The sequence below is a fragment of the Solanum tuberosum genome, unplaced genomic scaffold (assembly GCF_000226075.1).
Source record: "Solanum tuberosum cultivar DM 1-3 516 R44 unplaced genomic scaffold, SolTub_3.0 scf00108, whole genome shotgun sequence".
Taxonomy (NCBI): domain Eukaryota; kingdom Viridiplantae; phylum Streptophyta; class Magnoliopsida; order Solanales; family Solanaceae; genus Solanum; species Solanum tuberosum.
Genome location: NW_006239033.1, coordinates 88,661 through 108,245, shown reverse-complemented (window position 1 = coordinate 108,245; position 19,585 = coordinate 88,661). Strand labels below are relative to the sequence as shown.

General features: G+C 35.5%; 1 protein-coding gene and 1 long non-coding RNA gene across 2 annotated transcripts; both read left to right on the top strand.

The window, feature by feature from the left end:
• The first annotated feature begins 8,609 nt into the window (after positions 1 to 8,609).
• On the top strand, positions 8,610 to 10,192 carry LOC102590884 (uncharacterized). The gene is made up of 2 exons (XR_001473674.1): positions 8,610 to 9,789; positions 10,011 to 10,192. It is a non-coding gene; the product is annotated as an uncharacterized lncRNA (long non-coding RNA).
• A 7,555-nt stretch (positions 10,193 to 17,747) lies between these two features.
• Positions 17,748 to 18,824, top strand: LOC107060970 (RNA-directed DNA polymerase homolog). The gene is made up of 3 exons (XM_015309606.1): positions 17,748 to 17,849; positions 17,965 to 18,200; positions 18,734 to 18,824. Exons 1-3 carry the CDS (start codon positions 17,748 to 17,750, stop codon positions 18,822 to 18,824), a joined length of 429 nt encoding a protein of 142 aa, XP_015165092.1.
• The last annotated feature ends 761 nt before the right edge of the window (positions 18,825 to 19,585 follow it).

Genomic DNA, 19,585 nt, shown 5'->3' with positions numbered 1-19,585 from the left:
GTATAATAAATTAAACCTTGATTTAAGCAAAGGAAGAAGAATGGAGAAGACCCACTTCCAACTTGGGGAAGATGAAATTCTTCTTTCTTCAAGTCTCCCAAAACCCTCTCCAAACTTGAGAGAAAATATCCAAAAAGTACTATTCTATTATGAAAATTATAATTATTGTTCGACTCTTTAAAAATTAATAACAAGTTCAGTATATATAGACTACAGAAAATAGTGTTGGCGGAACTTTCGGCGAGGTTAGTCGGAATCACCGATTAACTCAACGATTCGCCTTTTGGTGTAGTTCGTCGCCGTCTTGCACTAGCCTTCAGTGTCGTCGTGCTCTGTGTCATTAGGCGGTATAGTATTGCTTCACGGAACTATTTGGTGAAGTGCCGACTGCTCCTTTCATCACCTTTTTGATTCTTCTCCTTCAGGGCTTCGCGTACTGGAACAAAGGGCGGAGTGCGTCCCTTCGCCAAGTGTGCTTGGCGATACACAGGCTTCAGCTTCTTCGTTCTTTTCAGCCTTCTTGTTCCTTTTTGCGCCTAAGTGTCCATGCTTCCACCGAAACTTCAAATACCTAAAACTTAAGAGTTTTCATCAGATATTAAGACAAAATAAGCATCTGAGAACACTATTTCTCTCAAAATAAATCCCTAAATGAGTCCAATTTGTGGACTCATCAACACCCCCAACTTACACTTTTGCTTGTCCTCAAGCAAACTCAAGTTCAGTCGTTCAATAAGGTGTTTCAAATAGTGCTACACAAAACTAAATCATGAACATGCACAACAAGACTCAAATTACTTATGCGATTTCTCATGCTCACGATACTTGCTACTAATGCAAGTTCAAGCTCAACAACTGTATCTGAATGCCCTCACACAAAGAATGATTTCATATTCACGCACAGGGGTAAATCAATTTAAGATCAGGAATCAGATGCAACGCTCACACTCAAAAAAATAAACACAATGCATGTTTTCACTCATAGGTTTGCCCTTATTTTCCAATCAACCTTCGGTTCGGCTTGCTCAAGATCAAAAAGGTCTTTCTAAGGCTTGTAATGGGGCTGAGTGTAAAGGTATGGTCATTTAGGCTTCTCATGAATGTGGTGCTCACAACACTTCCTTCCATTTTCCTTCATTATTTTCTTTAGTGCTCATGAGTCATCCTATTATTCGCTTCCCATGAATTGATAGGAGACCCCATTTCTTTTGTACTTTATTCCACAACTTTCTTTTTCATTCTTTTTCTGTCTCTTCTTTTCCTTTTTTTTATATGGAGGGGTTCCATTTTAATCAAAATCATGGGTAAGAGGGACTTTCGTTCACTTCTTGATTTGCCTTCTCTCTTCACCACATCTCCAACTTAGGCTTTTGGCTTAAGTTGGCTATTCAAACTAACCACAACTTCATGAGGATTATGGGTGATGGGTTAAGAAATGTCTAGTTTTCATCAAGTTTCTTCCAAAGAAAGGTAAGGCTCAAAGGGTGTTCAAAAGAGTTTCACACACTCATGGGTAGGTCACAAAAGAGGTCTATGTCAAATTGGCTCACACTCTTTAAAGTTGCCTAAGATCATTTCAAAAGCACACCTTACTAAATCAATCAGACTAACAGGGCAAGTTCTAGGTTTATTCATGCAAGGTTCAAAGTAAACTCATCACACACGGCATCGACACTAAAGCAAACAAAGACTATGCACTTTCGCTAGTGTGCAACGATCATCACAAGAGAAAATCAATTCGATAAATGGTTAATCACAACGAGATGCAAAGAGTTCACATATTGTCTATGCAACTTCATTTGGTCTCGTCGCAGCTGCGCGTTCATGTTCGTTCAATTGAGAGCACTATTCAAGTCATCGGTATTGATCGAAACCGAGACTTAAATTTGTACGAGAACAACCACTTTCAACACAAGCGGTGGAGAAAATTTTCAAAAAATAATAATAATTTTTCGGAAGATTCAAAATCATTTTGCAATCAATTCAAATCAGGAAGAAGCCATAAGCTTAAACAATTGCGACAACAATATATAACGCCATTTTAAACAGACAACCCAAATATATATAACAATAATCCAGAGGTCAAATTAAAGAAAGATAGAGATAGGGCTAGAGAATAATCCTAGTTAGGCAGCTGTTTCGAGTTGGAGTCCTTCAACAGATGTCGCGTAAAGCAGAAGGTATGTTGGGGACGTTTGGTGCATTGCCGAGTGATTCATCAAGCTCTGTACAACTTTTCTTAGCATTCCAATGCGCCTATCTTAAACCCACACTCTCGAGTGATTAATCAACTACCTTTTTGTGCGTTGGCCTGCAGCTTATCTAGTTGGTTCCCATTCAGTGACAGCGCTTTGACTTCTGAGTGATTTGGCGCTTCGCCAAACAAATTTTTATTTTGCCAATTTTTATAGAACTTCTTAGCAGTTGTGGATGTTCAAACGTTGGTAACCATTGAGGTCACCGATCAGGTGGGCGATTCGCCAAAACTGTCCTGAGCTCGTTGAGTTTTACAAACTCCAAATTTTGAAGATATCTTGAGTCAAATGGCGGAATAGATTTGATCACCGGCTTTATCGGCGACTCGCCAACTAGGTCTGCTGCTTGCCATTCTGCACCTCTTTGGCACCTATTACACTTTAATCTATAAAACTAAGACACTATTAGTTTACTAGTATGCCAATATAAGATAATATGGGGTTTTGGGTTGCCTCCCAAACAGCACCTGAGTTAACGTCACGGCACGACACAAGTCAAAGACTACTCTTCATCCTCGGAATCACCCATGGTGTAATTAGGTGAATCTTCAGCGAACGGAGGATAGTGACCCGTCATTAAATGTGTGATTTGAGCTTCCTGCAGTTGAATTGTCATGGAGTGAGAGGTTGACGCTTCGTTTAGCATTTCGATGTTTTCCTTCATCTCATTCAACATCTTCTCATGTGCCTCAATCTTTTGTTGAATGAGTGACAGGGCTTCATCATCCTGTATACCTCTATACTTCTTCCCATGTCTACATTCTCGAAGAGAGGAGTGCTTTTCTTTCCCCATGGCTTGTACCTCCAATTCTGTGACTCTAGTAGATAGAGCATTCAACTGGGTAGCTAGTGCGTCCCACTCCTGCTTCTTTTTGGCTTCTTTGTTGGTTTCTACCATGCCATCAAGGAGTTTTGCTACAACTTCATAGGGCTGGTGTAACATACCGCCCTCGCAAATTTGATCTGCTATATCTCTATTCTTGAGTCCTAGACCCCTGTTGAAGCACTCCAGTACCCCTTTGTCTGTCATCCCGTGAGATGGTCATGGTTGCAGCACCACTTGAAACTTCAGCCACATTTCCTGAATAGTCTCATCCCCTTCCAGTTTAAAGGTCAGGAGGTTGTCCCTGAGGTTCAATAGTTTCAGAAGGGGATGATCCGTATGGTATCCATGATGGTTTTCTATCCATAGTTCCCTGCTTTGATATTCAAACTAGCAAAACAAAACTACAATTTAGATTAGTAACACAAAAACTAGAAAGAATCAAAAAAAATTATTTAACTACGAATTCCAAATAACACCACTCCTCGGCAGTGGCGCCATTTTGATGCTTATCATGACCAATGACACTAACCTATGGTACGAGTGTCTACAATCGTCAATAATATAGTAACCCAAATAATATGGTACGAGTGGGTCTTCTACATTCTTCTTCCTTTGCTTAAATCAAGGTTTAATTTCTTATACCCATTTGATTTCATTATTATTTAGGTGTAATTTGTTATTTCTTGATGTGTGGCTAAAAACACCATTCTTGGGGTGTGATTTAACAAATATGTGTTGATATTATTGTTGGGTCTTGCTTGCTGATAGGCTAGATGTATTTTAATAGTGATTTCACCTAGTGGTTGTGGTTTAATTTAATGAGTTTGTAGTTGCAAATAACAAAACCAACCCATGTGTTTTTGGTCTTGCGAGAGAGAGAGAGGTCACGAAACCAAGACCGCTAAACTGATGGCCTAAGGAGTGGGTCGACATGAGGTTCAACCCGAGAGGGTGAGCCCTAGTCCCATGTCCTAAGACTCAGTTCGAGAGAGTGAGTGGGGTAAGGCGTAGGCTGGCCTTCATGTAGCAAATGGGTGTCCGAGAGGAACCTATTTGAAATGGGGAAAGTTACCTGAGAGGGAACTTATTTCCATCTAAAGCTTAGCCTACTCACTATTATCTTGCAAATTTCCTATCGAAAGCATGTACCCAACGATTTATATCAATATATATTGCGGTCACACCCCAAGAACTTCTCCCCATCCTTAAATTTTCTCTTGATTTTTGTTGTTTTAGCTACTTGTGACAAAACCCCCTTTGATATTTGACACTTTTGTGTCACCCACTTGAATTTACTTTGTTTATATTCAATAATTTCTCAAATTACAGCTAACTAGAACAAAATTCTAGCCTAACTACTATTTTCACTACCACTCCCTTGGGACACGACCCCAACCCTTGGTTGGGTTACTATATTATCGACGATCATAGACACTCGAATAGTAGGTTAGTGTCATTGGTCACGATAAGCATCACATATCTCCGACAGAATTTAAAGAATTGAAAGAGTAATTGAAGGATTTATTGGAAAAGGGTTTCATCTGACCAAGTATCTCTCTATGGAGTTCTCAAGTTTTATTTGTTCATAAGAAGGATAGTTCACTTCGCATGTATATTGACAACCGGTAATTGAACAAGGTTACCATTAAGAATAAATATCCTCTTCCAAGGATAGATGATTTGTTTGATAAACTATAAGGAGCAAGTTACTTCTCTAAGATTGACCTCCGATCGAATTATCACTAATTGAGGGTGAAGGAAGATAACATTTCAAATATGGCTTTTTGGACTCGGTATGGTCCTTATGAGTTCTTGGTAATGTCATTTGGGCTGACTAATGCTTCGGACGCATTTATGGATTTGATGAATAGGGTTTTAGACAATACCCACTACAACAAATATGATAAATAGCTACGAAACTATTAGCTACGACATGAAATTCGTCACCAATGGTTACCTTTTGTGACAAAATTATATTTCGTATTTAAATACATGAAGCACATACTTTTAAGGACGAAACATGAAATTTCGTAGCAAAGTTTTGTCCACTAAAAATTTCCCACCAAAAAATAAGTTGGCGCCATTTTATTGAGTACTATTAGTGATGAAATTTAAAGTTCTTAGTGACACATTATTTTGTCACTAACTATGTACCCATTCTGTGACGAATCCTATTTTGTCCTAAAATTAATTAAGTTTTGGACACGAAATTTTTTTTGTCACAAAAAGTATGTTGATACAATAGTGACAAATCAGAATTTGTGGTTAATCATTGTGTAATTTAGCAACAAAAATTTCAAAATTTAATTGTGACCTTAGTTTTTGTCACTAATAGTTCAGGCAATTAGTGACGATTATATTATTGTCTCTATTTAAAACCTATAATTTAATCACAATAAAATTTTGTCACAAAAAAAATGATTAAATGTCTATGACTTAAAAAATTTAGTTAATTAATAAAATGATTGGATACAGAAAAAATATTGTGATTATAAATTAAAATATCATGAATAATAGACACATTTAATTCAAATATAGTAAAAATCAAATTTTGTTCATCCATAAACATTAACCATACAAACATTTTTTTAGTGAAAATCTGAAGTTATACACTAGACAAGCGTCATACCAATATTATGTAATTAAAAAAAATATTTTAACACCAAAAAAGTTAGAAGCAAAAGTTCCCAAATCATCAAAAGCCTCGATAAGTTTACAAATATTTTATCACTAGATACTAGAACCAAAGCACCGGCCCAATATATATTACTCTTTTAATTTCAATTTATGCGGTACAAATAGAATTAAAAGACCTAATCAAATTTTGATATGATTTTTAAATATTTTAAGATGTTATTACTGTAATTTATAGTACTTTTAACGTAATTTTCAAATAATATGTTACTCACTTTGTCCTAATTTACGTGGCACATGAGAAACTTTGAGAGTCAACCATATTTTAATATGATTTAAAAATATTTTAAGTTGTTAATTATTGTGATTTATAATGTTTTTTAAGTAATGTAATTTTTTAAAATAAATGTGTTACACTCTGTGTCACAATTTATGTTGCACATGAGAAATTTTGAGAATTAACAAAATTATAATATGTTTTTAAAAAATAAAATAAAATAATATATATATATATTTATTTATTTAAGTTGTTGATTATTGTAAATTATTTTATTTTTATTAAATTATTATATTTATCGATAATTAAAATTTTGTAGCAAAATTTCGTCTAGTTGAGTTTCCCACCAAAATATAATTTGGTGCAATTTATTAAGTACCATTAGCGACAAATTTTAATTTATTAGTGACAAATTATTTTGTCACTAATAATGTATCCAATTTGTGACAAACTATTATTTGTCTTAAAATTAGTTACAATTTTGGACACAAAAAGGCTTTGTCACAATTTTTTTTGTTGAAATAGCGATAAATTAGAGTTCGTCATTAAATATTGTAAGCTTTAGCCACAAAATTTTATATTTAATTGTGACCTTAGTTTTTGTCACTAATACTATAAGCAATTAGTGATGATAATTTTATTGTCTCTAATCAATGTGTGATGTAGTGACAACATAGTTTTGTCATTAAATATGCAATGATTAAATAACGACGACTTAAAATTTGTAGCTAAATAATTTAACTATTTGTGACGGAAAAAATTTCATAGCTAAATATAATAGTCTTTGGCTACGCTTGTTTATGACTACATGTGACAAATGAAGTATAATAATTTCATAGTTAAATATAAAAATTTCTCCCTATTATACCCTCAATTTTATATAACATTGAGTTAATATCTTTGAAAAATTTATTGAGTAAATATGTTTAAGATTCTATCAATTAAAAGTGGTAAAATGATAAATTCACTATATCAATTATTGTTTTTCTTAATATGCGTGTCAAGTCAAAAATTGACAAGTAAAAAAGAACAGAGGGAGTATTTTCTAGTAACTCTCACTAAATTAGGAGTTATTTCAGAGTTCTTGGCCTCGCACCAATTTTTTTAAATTAAAACAATTTAAAATTTACAATATTGATTATATTTGTATGTATTTATTTTACCCATAACGGATCATTTACTACATACAATTACATCTATAGATCTTATCTTAGAAAAGATTTACTACACAGAAATATAAATATTTAGATTAAAAGTTTTAAATTAATTTAATCAACACCACTTAAAATTTACAATGTTAAACTAATATTTATATAAAATTATTTATATTTAAAAAATATATATATATATTGTTGACACCCAATTTAGATCGACTTATTCGATTAAATACGTAATTTTAAAACATATTACGAGTTTTAAAATCTTAATCGATTTTGTCTAAAATTATATATTATAGTATCGCTAATTTACAAAATTATCAATTATTATTATTAAATTATTATATTTATTGATAGTTAAACTCGAAATAACTACTTTATTTAAATGTTTTTAAATTATTTAAATTATTATATTTATCGCTAGTTAAACTCGAAATAACTACATTATTTAAATGTTTTTAAATTTAGGTGTGTTTAATTTATATGACAATACTTTAATATATGTAGTATTTTATTAATTGAATAACATTTCCTTAATCTCCCCTTAAATCATTTAAATCATAACCTCTTTTATTCAATTTATTTAATTTATAGCCCTCTTCCTATCCAATTCTATTTCAACTCCAGCCTTTAATATTCAATTTCATGTCAATTATGGCCATTTGCTTATTTCAATTATAGCATTTCAACACTTTTCAATTATAGCCTATCTGTTTCAATTCAATTCTCAAAACCTCATCCTTTAATTGATTAAGATTTTAAAACTCGTAATATTCGCTTATCTAAATCAACTACAAGATCAAATCTTGATCGTCCATATTATTCAAACCAAAGGCTGAGATCAAATCTTGATCGTCCATATCATCCGCCTCCGATCCATTCTTTCTCTCTTCTCAAACACGTCTGTAAATAACGCTTGTTGACACCCAATTTTGATCGACCTATAACCCTTTCGGAAGTGCTATTCGATTAAGTATGTATTTTTAAAACATATTTCGAGTTTAAAATTTTAATTGATTTTGTCTAAAAATTATATATTTCAGTATGCATGATTTATAAAAATTATTTTATTATTAAATTGAACCTTGAAATAATTATTTTACTCAAATATTTTAAAATTTAATTGTGTTAAATTTGTATGAAAATATTATAATATGTGTAGTATATTATTAATTGGATAGCATTTCCTAAATCTTTCTCAAAATAATTTAAATAATAGCCTAATCTATTCAAAATTATTTCAATTCTAGCCTTCCCTAATTAAATTCATTTCAATTGAAGCCTTTATGCATTGCAATTATAGCCATTGCAGTTCAATTCTTGAAATCTCATCTTTAATCTCATCCACCCATCTTATTAAATCATCCCAACTTTTAATCCTAAGCGTTCATCTATTCTAATCCAAAGGTGGAGATCTAATACCATTTTTTCCTATTCCAACATTAAGACCCATACCCTAATGAATATTCATTTTCACTCTTCCTCTGCTCCCTTGAAGATCAGCGCCGCCAGCCCCTCTTCTCTCACGTGGCTCCTCCGGCGAGACCATCCATCACCGATGAGAGTTTCCTCTCTCCACTCCCCGTCGCTCTCTCTCCTCTTTCCCTCCCTTCTCTTTTAGGCGAGAAATAACACCAGCTCCGACTAGCGGCAGCAACCGACAACAGCCAGCAGCTGGCGAGGAAGGCGGCGCAGCGAGCAAAGCAGCAAGGCTGATGCTCCTCCTTTTCCCCTCTCGTTTTCAGCGAAGCAGCAACAGCAGCCGGCGACGACACCAGCTCCAACCAGCAGCTAGGAGAGACACCACCAGGACCAGCAGCAACAACTGCTCCGGCTAGCAGTCCGGTGGAACAAACAGCAACATCAACAACTCCGGCGAAAGCCAGAAGCTCCGGCGAAACAAACAAGGTAGCAAGAACTCCAGTGAAGTTGAAGTTCTAGTCTACTAAAGACGGATCTTCTCAGATTCACCTTGGTTTGTTTTCTTGTTCGATTTACTATTTAATTTCTCTGTGAATTAGTGAAACTGTGTCCCTTATTTCTTAATCGCTAAAATGTGTTTTTTTAAGCATGAAATCGGTGGTAATTTTCAGATTTTATGGATTGTCTCTTGTGTTAATAATATTAGTTTGAGTGTATTGTGTTAATAATATTAGTTGGAGTGTTAATAGAACGAGATTTACATATGGCTCGTGTAAACATTCTTTCTGTGGTTTGTTCTTGCTATTTACTTGGATAACACAATTCAGAATATTTCTGGTGTAAGAAAGTCAGCATTCTACTTCTTGAATCCTGGTTACTGGACAGGCAAAAGTGGAAATAAGGTGAAAGATAACCAAAATTTATCAGTACCTTAATATCGAATTTTGATCGTACTGTGGCAAAACTTTAAGGCTGTTCATTTTGTGTTCAGAGGGTAGTGTTTGTAGCTGCACAGGTTCAGTGCCAGCCTTGGATAGTATTATACCAGATGACGAAGATGTTCTTGAAGAAGAAAACATTGTTAAACGGCAAGCTATGCAAGGTGAAGTTGATTCTAATGTTGCAGTTCAACTACATGGCCTTGCAAAGATATTTGCTGGAACAACATAGATGGGATGTTGTAAATGCCAAAGGAAATCTCCTTTTCATGCCATCAAGGTATTTTATCCATTGGTCTATGAGAAGCTAACATTAGCTATTTTCTCTGTGCAAACAGAAGTCATCAGTAGAGAAAAGAAACTACACTTTACGTGTTAAAATTTGTTTTTTTTTGCTTCTCTTGCAACTTCTTTGGATTTCCCTGGCAATTATTCAAATCAAAATTTGTGTTTAGTTTGGAACGGTTCTTACTGATTGAATACTCTTTTGATATCTTTCAGCAGGTTTGAACACAAGTTCAAGATATGGAGAGCTCCATAGGAGGGGAAAACACTAGACAAGCTAATTTTATTTAATTTGGGTTTTGTATATTATTTAATTTCTATTATTGTCTTGTAATTATTTGTAAACTCTAACTTCTCTCTATATAGTGTATGTTGTTAATTTTAATTTGTATAGTGTATGATGCTCATTATTAAAAAAAATTACTTCCATTGCTATTAAGTTTAATATATTTGTATTATTTAATAATTTTAATTTTTTAAATAAATTTTTAATTTTACAGAGACCTAGCTCAATACAAATTGTAATAGTATTGCTACAAGTTTAAATGTCATTAGTGACGAAATATTTTATCTTCGAAACCTCAATTATTAGTGACGAATACATTATTTTTTAAGACGATAGCATTTTCGTCATTGAAGTATGATGTTCTGTGACAAAAATAGTTTTTGTCCCAAAAATTGCCTACTTATTTATGATTTTTTTTAGTGACAATTTTATTTTGTCGGCAAAAGAATTATTTTTAGTGACGACATGATTGTTTCAACTACAAAATTATTTAAATATAAAGTTGTCGCTAATTTTTACCTTTAGGGACAACGAAAAAATTGTATGTAAAAAGTAATTTTTAGTAAAGAAATATTATTTGATGGCTACGAAATACATAAAATATTAGTGACAAATTGCATCGTCACTAATTAAACTAAGTAGTTAGTGACACATCATTTTCGTCGGCTATAATAACCTATTTAGTGACAAAAATATATCTTTACCTACAAATTTAAATAATTTTTATGACGAACAAATTTGTCATAAATACGAACCATTTTGGGACACAAAATATTTTCGTAGTTAATACATTTCTATTTAGTGACGAAACACTAAATTGTCTCTGTATACATTTAGTGACCCGTGCTTTAGGGACGAATGACTGACGAATTATTTTTCATCACAAAATTCTTTTTGTGACGAAATTTGAGTTTCTAGTGACAAAATTATTTGTTGCTAATCATCAAATTTGTTGTAGTGACCTTGACATGTTTGTGATTGTGTTTATCAATGATATCTTGATTTACTCAAGCAGCGAGGATAAGCACATCGATCATTTGAGGATTGTGTTGCAATTCCAAGGACCAACAACTCTTTGCAAAGTTTAGTAAATGCGAGTTTTGGTTGAGATTCGTGGCTTTTCTTGGTCACATTGCTTCCGGTAAAGGTATTGAGATAGATCCTAAGAAGAAAGATGCGGCTAAGAGTTGGCCTAGACCCCTGTCCCCTTTAGATACTTGAAGTTTCTTGGGTTCAGCTAGTTATCATAGGAGGTTTGTTGAAGGGTTTTCTACGATTGCCTCTCAATTGACTGCATTGACCAAAAATAAATATATGTTCTTATGGTTGAAAGTGTGTGAGAAGAACTTCCAAGAATTGAAAGATAGACTTACCTCCACTCTAGTATTGACTTTACCGAAAGGGTCTGATGGGTTTGTTCTTATGCAAAACGGGAAAGTTATTGATTATGTTTTACGGTAACATAAGATTCACGAAAAAACTATCCTACCCATGATTTGGAGCAAGTGGCGGTTGTGTTTGCCTTAAAGATTTGGAAGCATTACTTTTATGGTGTTCATATAATGTCTTTACAGACCACAAAAGTTTGCAATATGTAAATTTTGCAATATGTGTTCAAGCAAAAGGATCTAAATCTTTGCTAAAGAAGGTGGCTTAAGTTGCTAAAGGATTATGACATGAGTTTCCTCTACCAACCCGGTAAACCTAATGTGGTGGAAAATGCTCTTAGTCAGCTATCAATGGAAAGTGTTGCTCATGTTGAGGATGATAAAATGAAGTTAGTTCGAGATGTTCATAGATTGGCTCGATTGGGTGTTCAGTTAGTTGATTCTAATGAAGGTGGTATTATGGTTCTTGATGGTTTAGAATCGACCTTTGTGTCAAATGTGAAAGCCAAGCACGGTCTTGATCTAATTTTGGTTTATTTGAAGGGAGCGGTGCTTAGAAGTCCATCGAGGCTTTCTCCCGAGGGGGAGATGGTGTGCTTCGGTATCAAGGTCATTTGTGTGTTCCTAATGTTAACAATTTGAGGAGGAAGATTTTATGGGAATCCCATAGTTCTCAATATTCCATTCACGCGGGAGCTACCAAGATGTATCGTGACTTACATGAGGTCTATTGGTGGAATGGGATGAAGAAGGATATTGCAGAATTTATGGTTAAGTGTCCTAATTGCCAACAAGTAAAAGGTGAACATCAAAAGCTAGGAGGCTTATCCCAATATACTAGCATTCCCACTTGGAAGTGGAAAGATCTTAATATTGACTTTATTGTTGGGTTACCCTGCACTCGACGACAACATGACTCGATTTGGGTTATTGTGGATCATATGAATACATCGGCTCATTTCATTCCAGTCAAAATTTCTTATTCGGCGAAAGACTATGCTAAGTTATATTTGAGAGAAATGATTAGGTTTCATGGAGTTCCCTTGTCCATTATCTCCGATCATGGTACTCAATTCACTTTTCAATTTTGGGAATCTTTCCAAATGGGCCTTGGTATTAGTGTTAAGCTTAGTACGGCCTTTCATCCTCAAATCGATGGGCAAGAAGAGCGTACTATACAAACTTTGGAAGACATGTTGAGGGCTTGTGTGATTGATTTCAAAGGTAATTGGGATTATTATTTTCCTTCGATTGAGTTTGCTTACAATAATAGCTATCATTCAAGCATTGATATGGCTTCATTTGAGGATATTTATGGCTGGAGGTGTAGATCTCCTATAGGTTGGTTTGAAGTTGGTGAGGTTGCTTTGATAGGTCCCGAATTAGTACACGAGGCTATTGAGCAAGTTTGGCTTATTAGAGAAATGCTGAAAATGGCTCACAGTCAACAAAATCCATATGCCGATGTTAGAAGAAGAGATCTTGAGTTTGATGTTGATGATTGGGTTTACTTGAAAATTTCACCCATGAAGGGTGTAATGAGGTTTGGAAAGAAAGGGAAGCTTAGTCCTCATTAAGTGGGCCAATATCAAATTTTAAGGTGTATTGGTAAACTTGACTATGAGCTTGATTTGCCTAATGATTTAACATTCGTGCATCCAGTATTCCTTGTCTCCTTGTTGAAGAAGTGTGTTGGAGATCCGACATTGTTGTTCCCTTGGAAAGCTTGGGAGTTAAAGAGAATCTTTCTTATGAAGAGGTTTCAGTTGAGGTTTTAGACGGGAAAGTCCAGAAGTTGAGAAACAAAGAAGTTGCTTCTGTGAAGCATTTGTGGAAGAATCAGTTAGTTGACGGTGCTAGTTAGGAGGCCGAGGCCGATATGATGTCCCGATACCCTCATCTCTTTCCCTCTGTCTGTACTCTAACTTGAGGTATTTAGTTCCTCATGGATCACTCTTTTGGTCCATTCTTATATTTCCTCATGCATGCATGCTCATGAAAATCTAATTTTGAATTTTATGATCTAGCTCGAAGTGATTCTCCATGTTCATGTGCATTAGGGTGTGAGTTGCATGTATGTCTTATGAAATAATGTTTTAAATATGTTTTAGCTTGGAGTTGATTTTCCTCCTCGGATATGTGCATTTATGTGATTGAATTCATGATGGGTTGTTAGTTTCTCTCATACTCTATTCATATCAGCTTGAGTCCTATTCGAGGAAGAATGTTCCCAAGGGGAAGATATTGTAACACCTCGGGAGTTAGAAAGTCGAAAGAAAGGGTAGTGCAAAAATTTGTCTAAGAACTGGTTTTACGGGTCCAACCTACGGACTGTAGGAAGTCCTACCGGCCATAGGAAGTGAACCGTAGAACCAGGCTAGAGTTTTTGTAAAATTAATTCCCAATATCTTTTTCTACGATTGACCAGTACTGTTTGTCATCCTATGTATAAGTCGTAGATAGGTCTCGTAAGTGAGTCCTAGACTTGGTGAAATTAAAAGTCAAAAGGTTGGTTTATACGGTCCATAAATGGACCTCCAAACCATAGATTATGTTCATCAAAAGTTGGCCAAATTAAGGATCTTTGATCATTTCTACAGTTGACCAGGACGATAGTTAATTTTTAGGGGATTTTAAGTCTTTTCCCTAATTGATTAATGCCTAAACTAGGTCATTTTGATATTAATCCTAAGCCCTATATAAGTCTCTTAAGCCTAAAAACTACGCATTCTAAACCTTTCTTTTAAGTTCTTAAATTCCCATCACCCCCAAACTTCCCCTCAAGAACTAAGGAAGGAGAAAGCTAGGGTTTGGCTGGAAGAACTCCAATTCACCATTGATTGTTAAGGTATGTTATCATTCACCTATGGATTCCTTTCCTCCATAGGGTTCCTAAAATCTCCAATTTTGTAAAGGTAGATTCTCAATTCAAGTTAGGGTTTTACTCAATCTTCATGGTTCCTTTCAATCTTGATCAAATTGATCATTTTCTATTTATTTATGCATGAATTGAAGTAATTATATGATTTTTAAGTTAAATTACATGAACATATGCATGATCCATGATTTTTAGACTATGAGATAATGAACTATGAAAGAGGAATTTATGAAGATATGCATGTTCTTTCTATGGAATTGATATAAATGATTAAAGCTTACTTTGGGAGTAAATCATTAGTATTGTTGTCGTTGTGAAAGGTCATTCTCACATAAAGGATTCATAAGGTTGAAAGGTTTTCTATCCTACGTTGAATAAAGATTTAAGAGCTATTCTAAACGAACTCTAGCTTGGATTGGTTACTTAATGGTGCCTTCCCATGAATATCATAGTCTTTTATATATTCAGATCAGTATTGGGCATTCCCCACTTTTAGTTATCACTGTTTAAGCTTTCGGATAGTATATTTATTCTGTAATCTTTTTTAGTATGCTTATGATAGGCCAACTCATGGTTAACTTGGGGTCACACGTGATCCTTGGTCCCGTGTTTTTTTCCCCGGGGGTAGCCTCGGGGCGTGACATCACCCGTCCTCATTTAGAATCCTCGTAAAACAACATCAACAATGAATCAATAAATCTTTCCAATCATTCTCAACACATCACATATCAATATATAATCAAGTTGCCTTTTATTACCTATTTTTCCTCATTATGATCATTCATTATAAACAAGTTAACCCATTACCAAGTCTCATTACTCCCCAACACATACCACAAAGAAATACATGATTATATACACCTAACAAGGATCGAGAAATCTTCTTGCCTCAAACAATCAAACAATTACTCCGGGACTTGAGTCTTCCCCTTTCATTGGGCTTCCAAATCAATGAAATCTATTTAAATAAATAATCACAATAAGATTTCAAAATCTAACAATGCTCATATTACTATATGTGACCCAAAAATCCCCCTAATCTTAATCAATTTCCTATATTTCAAGTCTAGGATTAATTTTTAAATCCTTCAATAAAATAAATCTAATGGTATTTATATAATATAATACACATAATTACTTAATTACATATACCAATATATCAAAACTTAAATCATAATATAATAATAAGAAAATAAAACCTCAGTTGGTCACGAAAAATATTTTGCAGACCTAACTATTCACGTATTCCTAATTCCTAATGCATACTGCCCAATTCTCTAATGGAAATCATTGCCAATTATTAACTTTTGATAGCAGCCAAGAATTGATAAAATAGTTAATAATATTAAAATTGTTGTATCAATCAAATCTTAACTTTAAGTCGGTAATGCACAATTCACAACAACACAATCATGATATGCGAATTGAGGAAGAGTAAAGAAATAAAGAGGACCAGAAAACTCACCTGCGGCGGCATCAAACGAACAACAGTGCACTGAACTCCCTTGAGATAGGAAAAAAAAAGAGTGAGGTAGTGGACAACTAAGAAAGATTATCTTTTCAAGGCTAGAAGTGCTATAAAGGAAAGTAGGTACAATAAGATCCAATTTGTTTGGACTCGTTAGGTTCGCCCACGGGCTCGGCCGAATCGAGCCGCCCAGGCCGCAAGCGACAAAGAGGCAGATTCTCAGACTGAAGAAGCAGTGGCTACCATTGCTGAAGTCCAGGTACTCAAATTCTCATATAGATGGAAATTTTTTATTGTTGATTGCATGGGGTACTCAATATATATATATATATATATATATATATCAAGCAACTCGAATGTCAAATTAGTCAACTTTCAGCACAACTAGACTCCAAGCCATTATAAAGGTGTGCAAATGATGATATGGTGGATTCAAAGGCTGATCATAACAGATGCTTAGCGGTGTTGACCCAGAGTGGGAAATTAGCAGGTGGTGATGTGAAGGTGAACGATGAGGCAATGACTAGTAGAGAAGATGAGGACGCCATTGATGTAGAGGGATCCGACCAAGCACCAAAGAATGATACTCCCAAAGAGGTTGAAGAAAGTCCAAGGAAAAGCACCAACGAGGAACTGCAAGTACCTAAGGAAGGGGCTTCTTCTTCTTCAAAGTTGGTAAAACCGATGCCCAAAATCAACCCACCATTTCCTCAAAGACTCAAAAAGCGGTTTGAAGATGCAAAGTTCAAGAAATTTATATCCATGTTCAAGACTCTGTCAATAAATCTTCCTTTAGTGGAAGCGTTGTTGGAAATGCCCGTCTATGCAAAGTTCATGAAAGAATTGGTAACCAAGAAGAGGAGTATGGATTTTGAAACAGTTGAAGTGTCTCATAGTTGTAGTACCATCATGAAAAGCAATGTGGTTATCAAGAAAGTTGATCCGGGTGTGTTTACTATTCCATGCACTATTGGAATGCTCCAATTTGCCAAAACATTATGTGATTTGGGGGCTAGTATTAACTTGATGTCATACGCCATTTACAAACAACTTGGATTGGGTGTACCTAAGTCTACAACAATGCGACTCCTCATGGCTGATTGATCGATTAAGCATCCCATTGGCATACTTCATGATATTTTGGTGAAAGTTGATAGGTTCATATTTCCGATTGATTTTGTTATTTAGGATTGTGAGATTGATGTCAAAGTACCTATTATTTTAGGTAGACCATTGTTGGCAACCGGAAGAGCTCTTGTGGATGTTGAAAGTGGTGAGTTAAAGTTTTGGGTAAATGATGAGGAGGTTACTTTTAATGTGTGCAAATCAATTAACCAACCTAGTGACATTCATGTCGTCTCAACAATTGATATGATTGATGAAGCAGTAACTAGTGTGAGTGAAATGATGTGTATGGGTGAACCCCTTGCTGATGTCCTTTCAAATTATAATGAGGAAGAAGTTCAGGGGTATGATGAAGTTATGGATGCTCTATCGGGATTAGGTGCCCATTCTAAAAATCCATTTAAGCTCGATATTGATATGAAAATTTGAGAAAGTACCCCCCCCCCCACTAAACCATCCACGGAAGAACCTCCAAAGCTTGAGTTGAAAGTGCTCCTATCTCATCTTCACTATGTATTTTTGAGAGAAAACAACACCTTACCAGTCATCATTGCAGCAAACTTGCTGAGTGGCAAGTGAAATTGCTTGTTGAGGTGTTAAAGCGATACATTAAGGCCATAGGATGGACAATTGCTGATTTTGTTGGTATTCCCCTCGAGATTTGCACTCATAAAATCCAATTGGATAGTGAATGCAAACCAAGTGCTGATCATCAAAGAAGACTAAATCCACCTATGCAAGAAGTGGTGAAGAAATAAATCATCAAGTGGCTAGATGTAGGTGTGGTATACCTTATTGCGGATAGCAAATGGGTAAGTCTCGTACAATATGTACCAAAAAAGGAGGCATCACGGTGGTTCCAAATGAGAAAGGGGAACTTGTACCTATGAGGCTGGTCACTGATTGGCGAGTATGCATGGAACGAGAAAGATCATTTTACAATGCCATTTATGGACCAAATGCTTGATAGACTTGCGGGGCGTGAATTGTACTGCTTTTTGGATGGTTATTCCGGATACAACCAGATTTCCATTGCACTGAAAGATCAAGAGAAAACTACTTTTACATGTACCTATGGGACTTTGGCTTTCAAGAGGATGCCTTTTGGGTTGTGCAATGCTCCGGCAACATTCCAACGATGTATGTTTTCTATATTTGCAGTTATGGTAGAAGACTCAATGGAGATATTCATGGATGATTTTTCAGTCGTTGGTGATTCATTTGAAGCATGTATTGAACACCTTGGGAAGGTACTACAAAGGTGCGTAGAAACCAACCTAGTTCTAAATTGGGAGAAGTGTCATTTCATGGTAAAAGAGGGAATTGTTTTGGGGCATAAAATTTCAGCAGAAGGAATGCAAGTGGATCAAGCGAAGGTTGAGGTCATTGGCAAGCTCCCCCTACTATTTCGGTAAAAGGTGTCCGGAGTTTTCTAAGCCATGCGGGCTTCTACCGGCGATTTATCAAAGATTTTTCCAAAATAGCTCACCCTTTTTGTAAATTGCTAGAGAAGGAATCTACCTTCCATTTTGATGACGCTTGCCTCAAAGAGTTTTTGTTCTTGAAAGAAAAATTAGTGTCGGTCCCAATCATTATTGCCCCCAATTGGAGTATCCCGTTTGAATTCATGTGTGATGATAATGGTGTTGCTTTGGGGGTTGTTCTTGGTCAAAGAAAAGGGAAGTTATTCCATCCGGTTTATTAAGCAAGTAAGGCACTGAATGTGGCTCAAAAGAATTATACATTCACAGAGAAAGAACTGTTAGCTGTGGTGTATGCATTTGAAAAATTCAGAGCATATTTGTTGGGAACTACAGTGGTGGTGCACATGGATCATGCTGCCATTATATATTTGATGGCTAAGAAAGATGCAAATCAAGACTGATTCAGTGGGTGTTGTTGTCACAACATTTTGATTTTGAGGTAAAGGATCAAAAGACGTGTGAGAACCAAGTGGCGGATCATTTGTCTCGGTTAGAAACCAACTTGGTTGATTCTAATAAGAGAGACAGTGTGGTTGAATTCCAGATGAAACCGTGATGAGGGTTGATATATCGTGAGTTTACGATGTTTCTAATACATTTCACTTACAAGTTGTGTGTGTCTAGGGCCTTTTTGTATTGGTTTTTATGTGTTTTTATCATATTTTGCAGCAAAAATGTTCAGACGCGGAATTAAAGAGACAGTTGAAAGAGGTGCAGAAAAGGGAATCTACGGAGGTGATCTACGGACCGTAGGTCCATTGACGCTCCGTAGATGGTGGTCGTAGATTAGAAGCCAAGGCATGGAAGACAAATCAGGGAAATCTGACCAAGTGTGGAACCACGGTGACCATTGACGGTTCGTAGATTGATCTACGGGCCGTACAGTTAATCCGTAGATTGAGACTGCGAGGGTTCCAGTACCTAATTTTTGAAGATTCCAAGTGTGGAGCTACGGAAGGGGATTGACGAATCGTAGATTGATCTACGGTCCGTACTGCAGTTCCGTCGTTTGCTTCAGAGAAGCTGATCTTTAGAAATTGATATATTTTCTAAGTCCTGGCTGACGGAAGGGACTCACGGACCGTAGATCCATTGACGGTCCGTGAGTCAGTCTCGTGGAACGAAGACGCGTGCCTGTAACAAACTTTCCTTATTTTGTTTC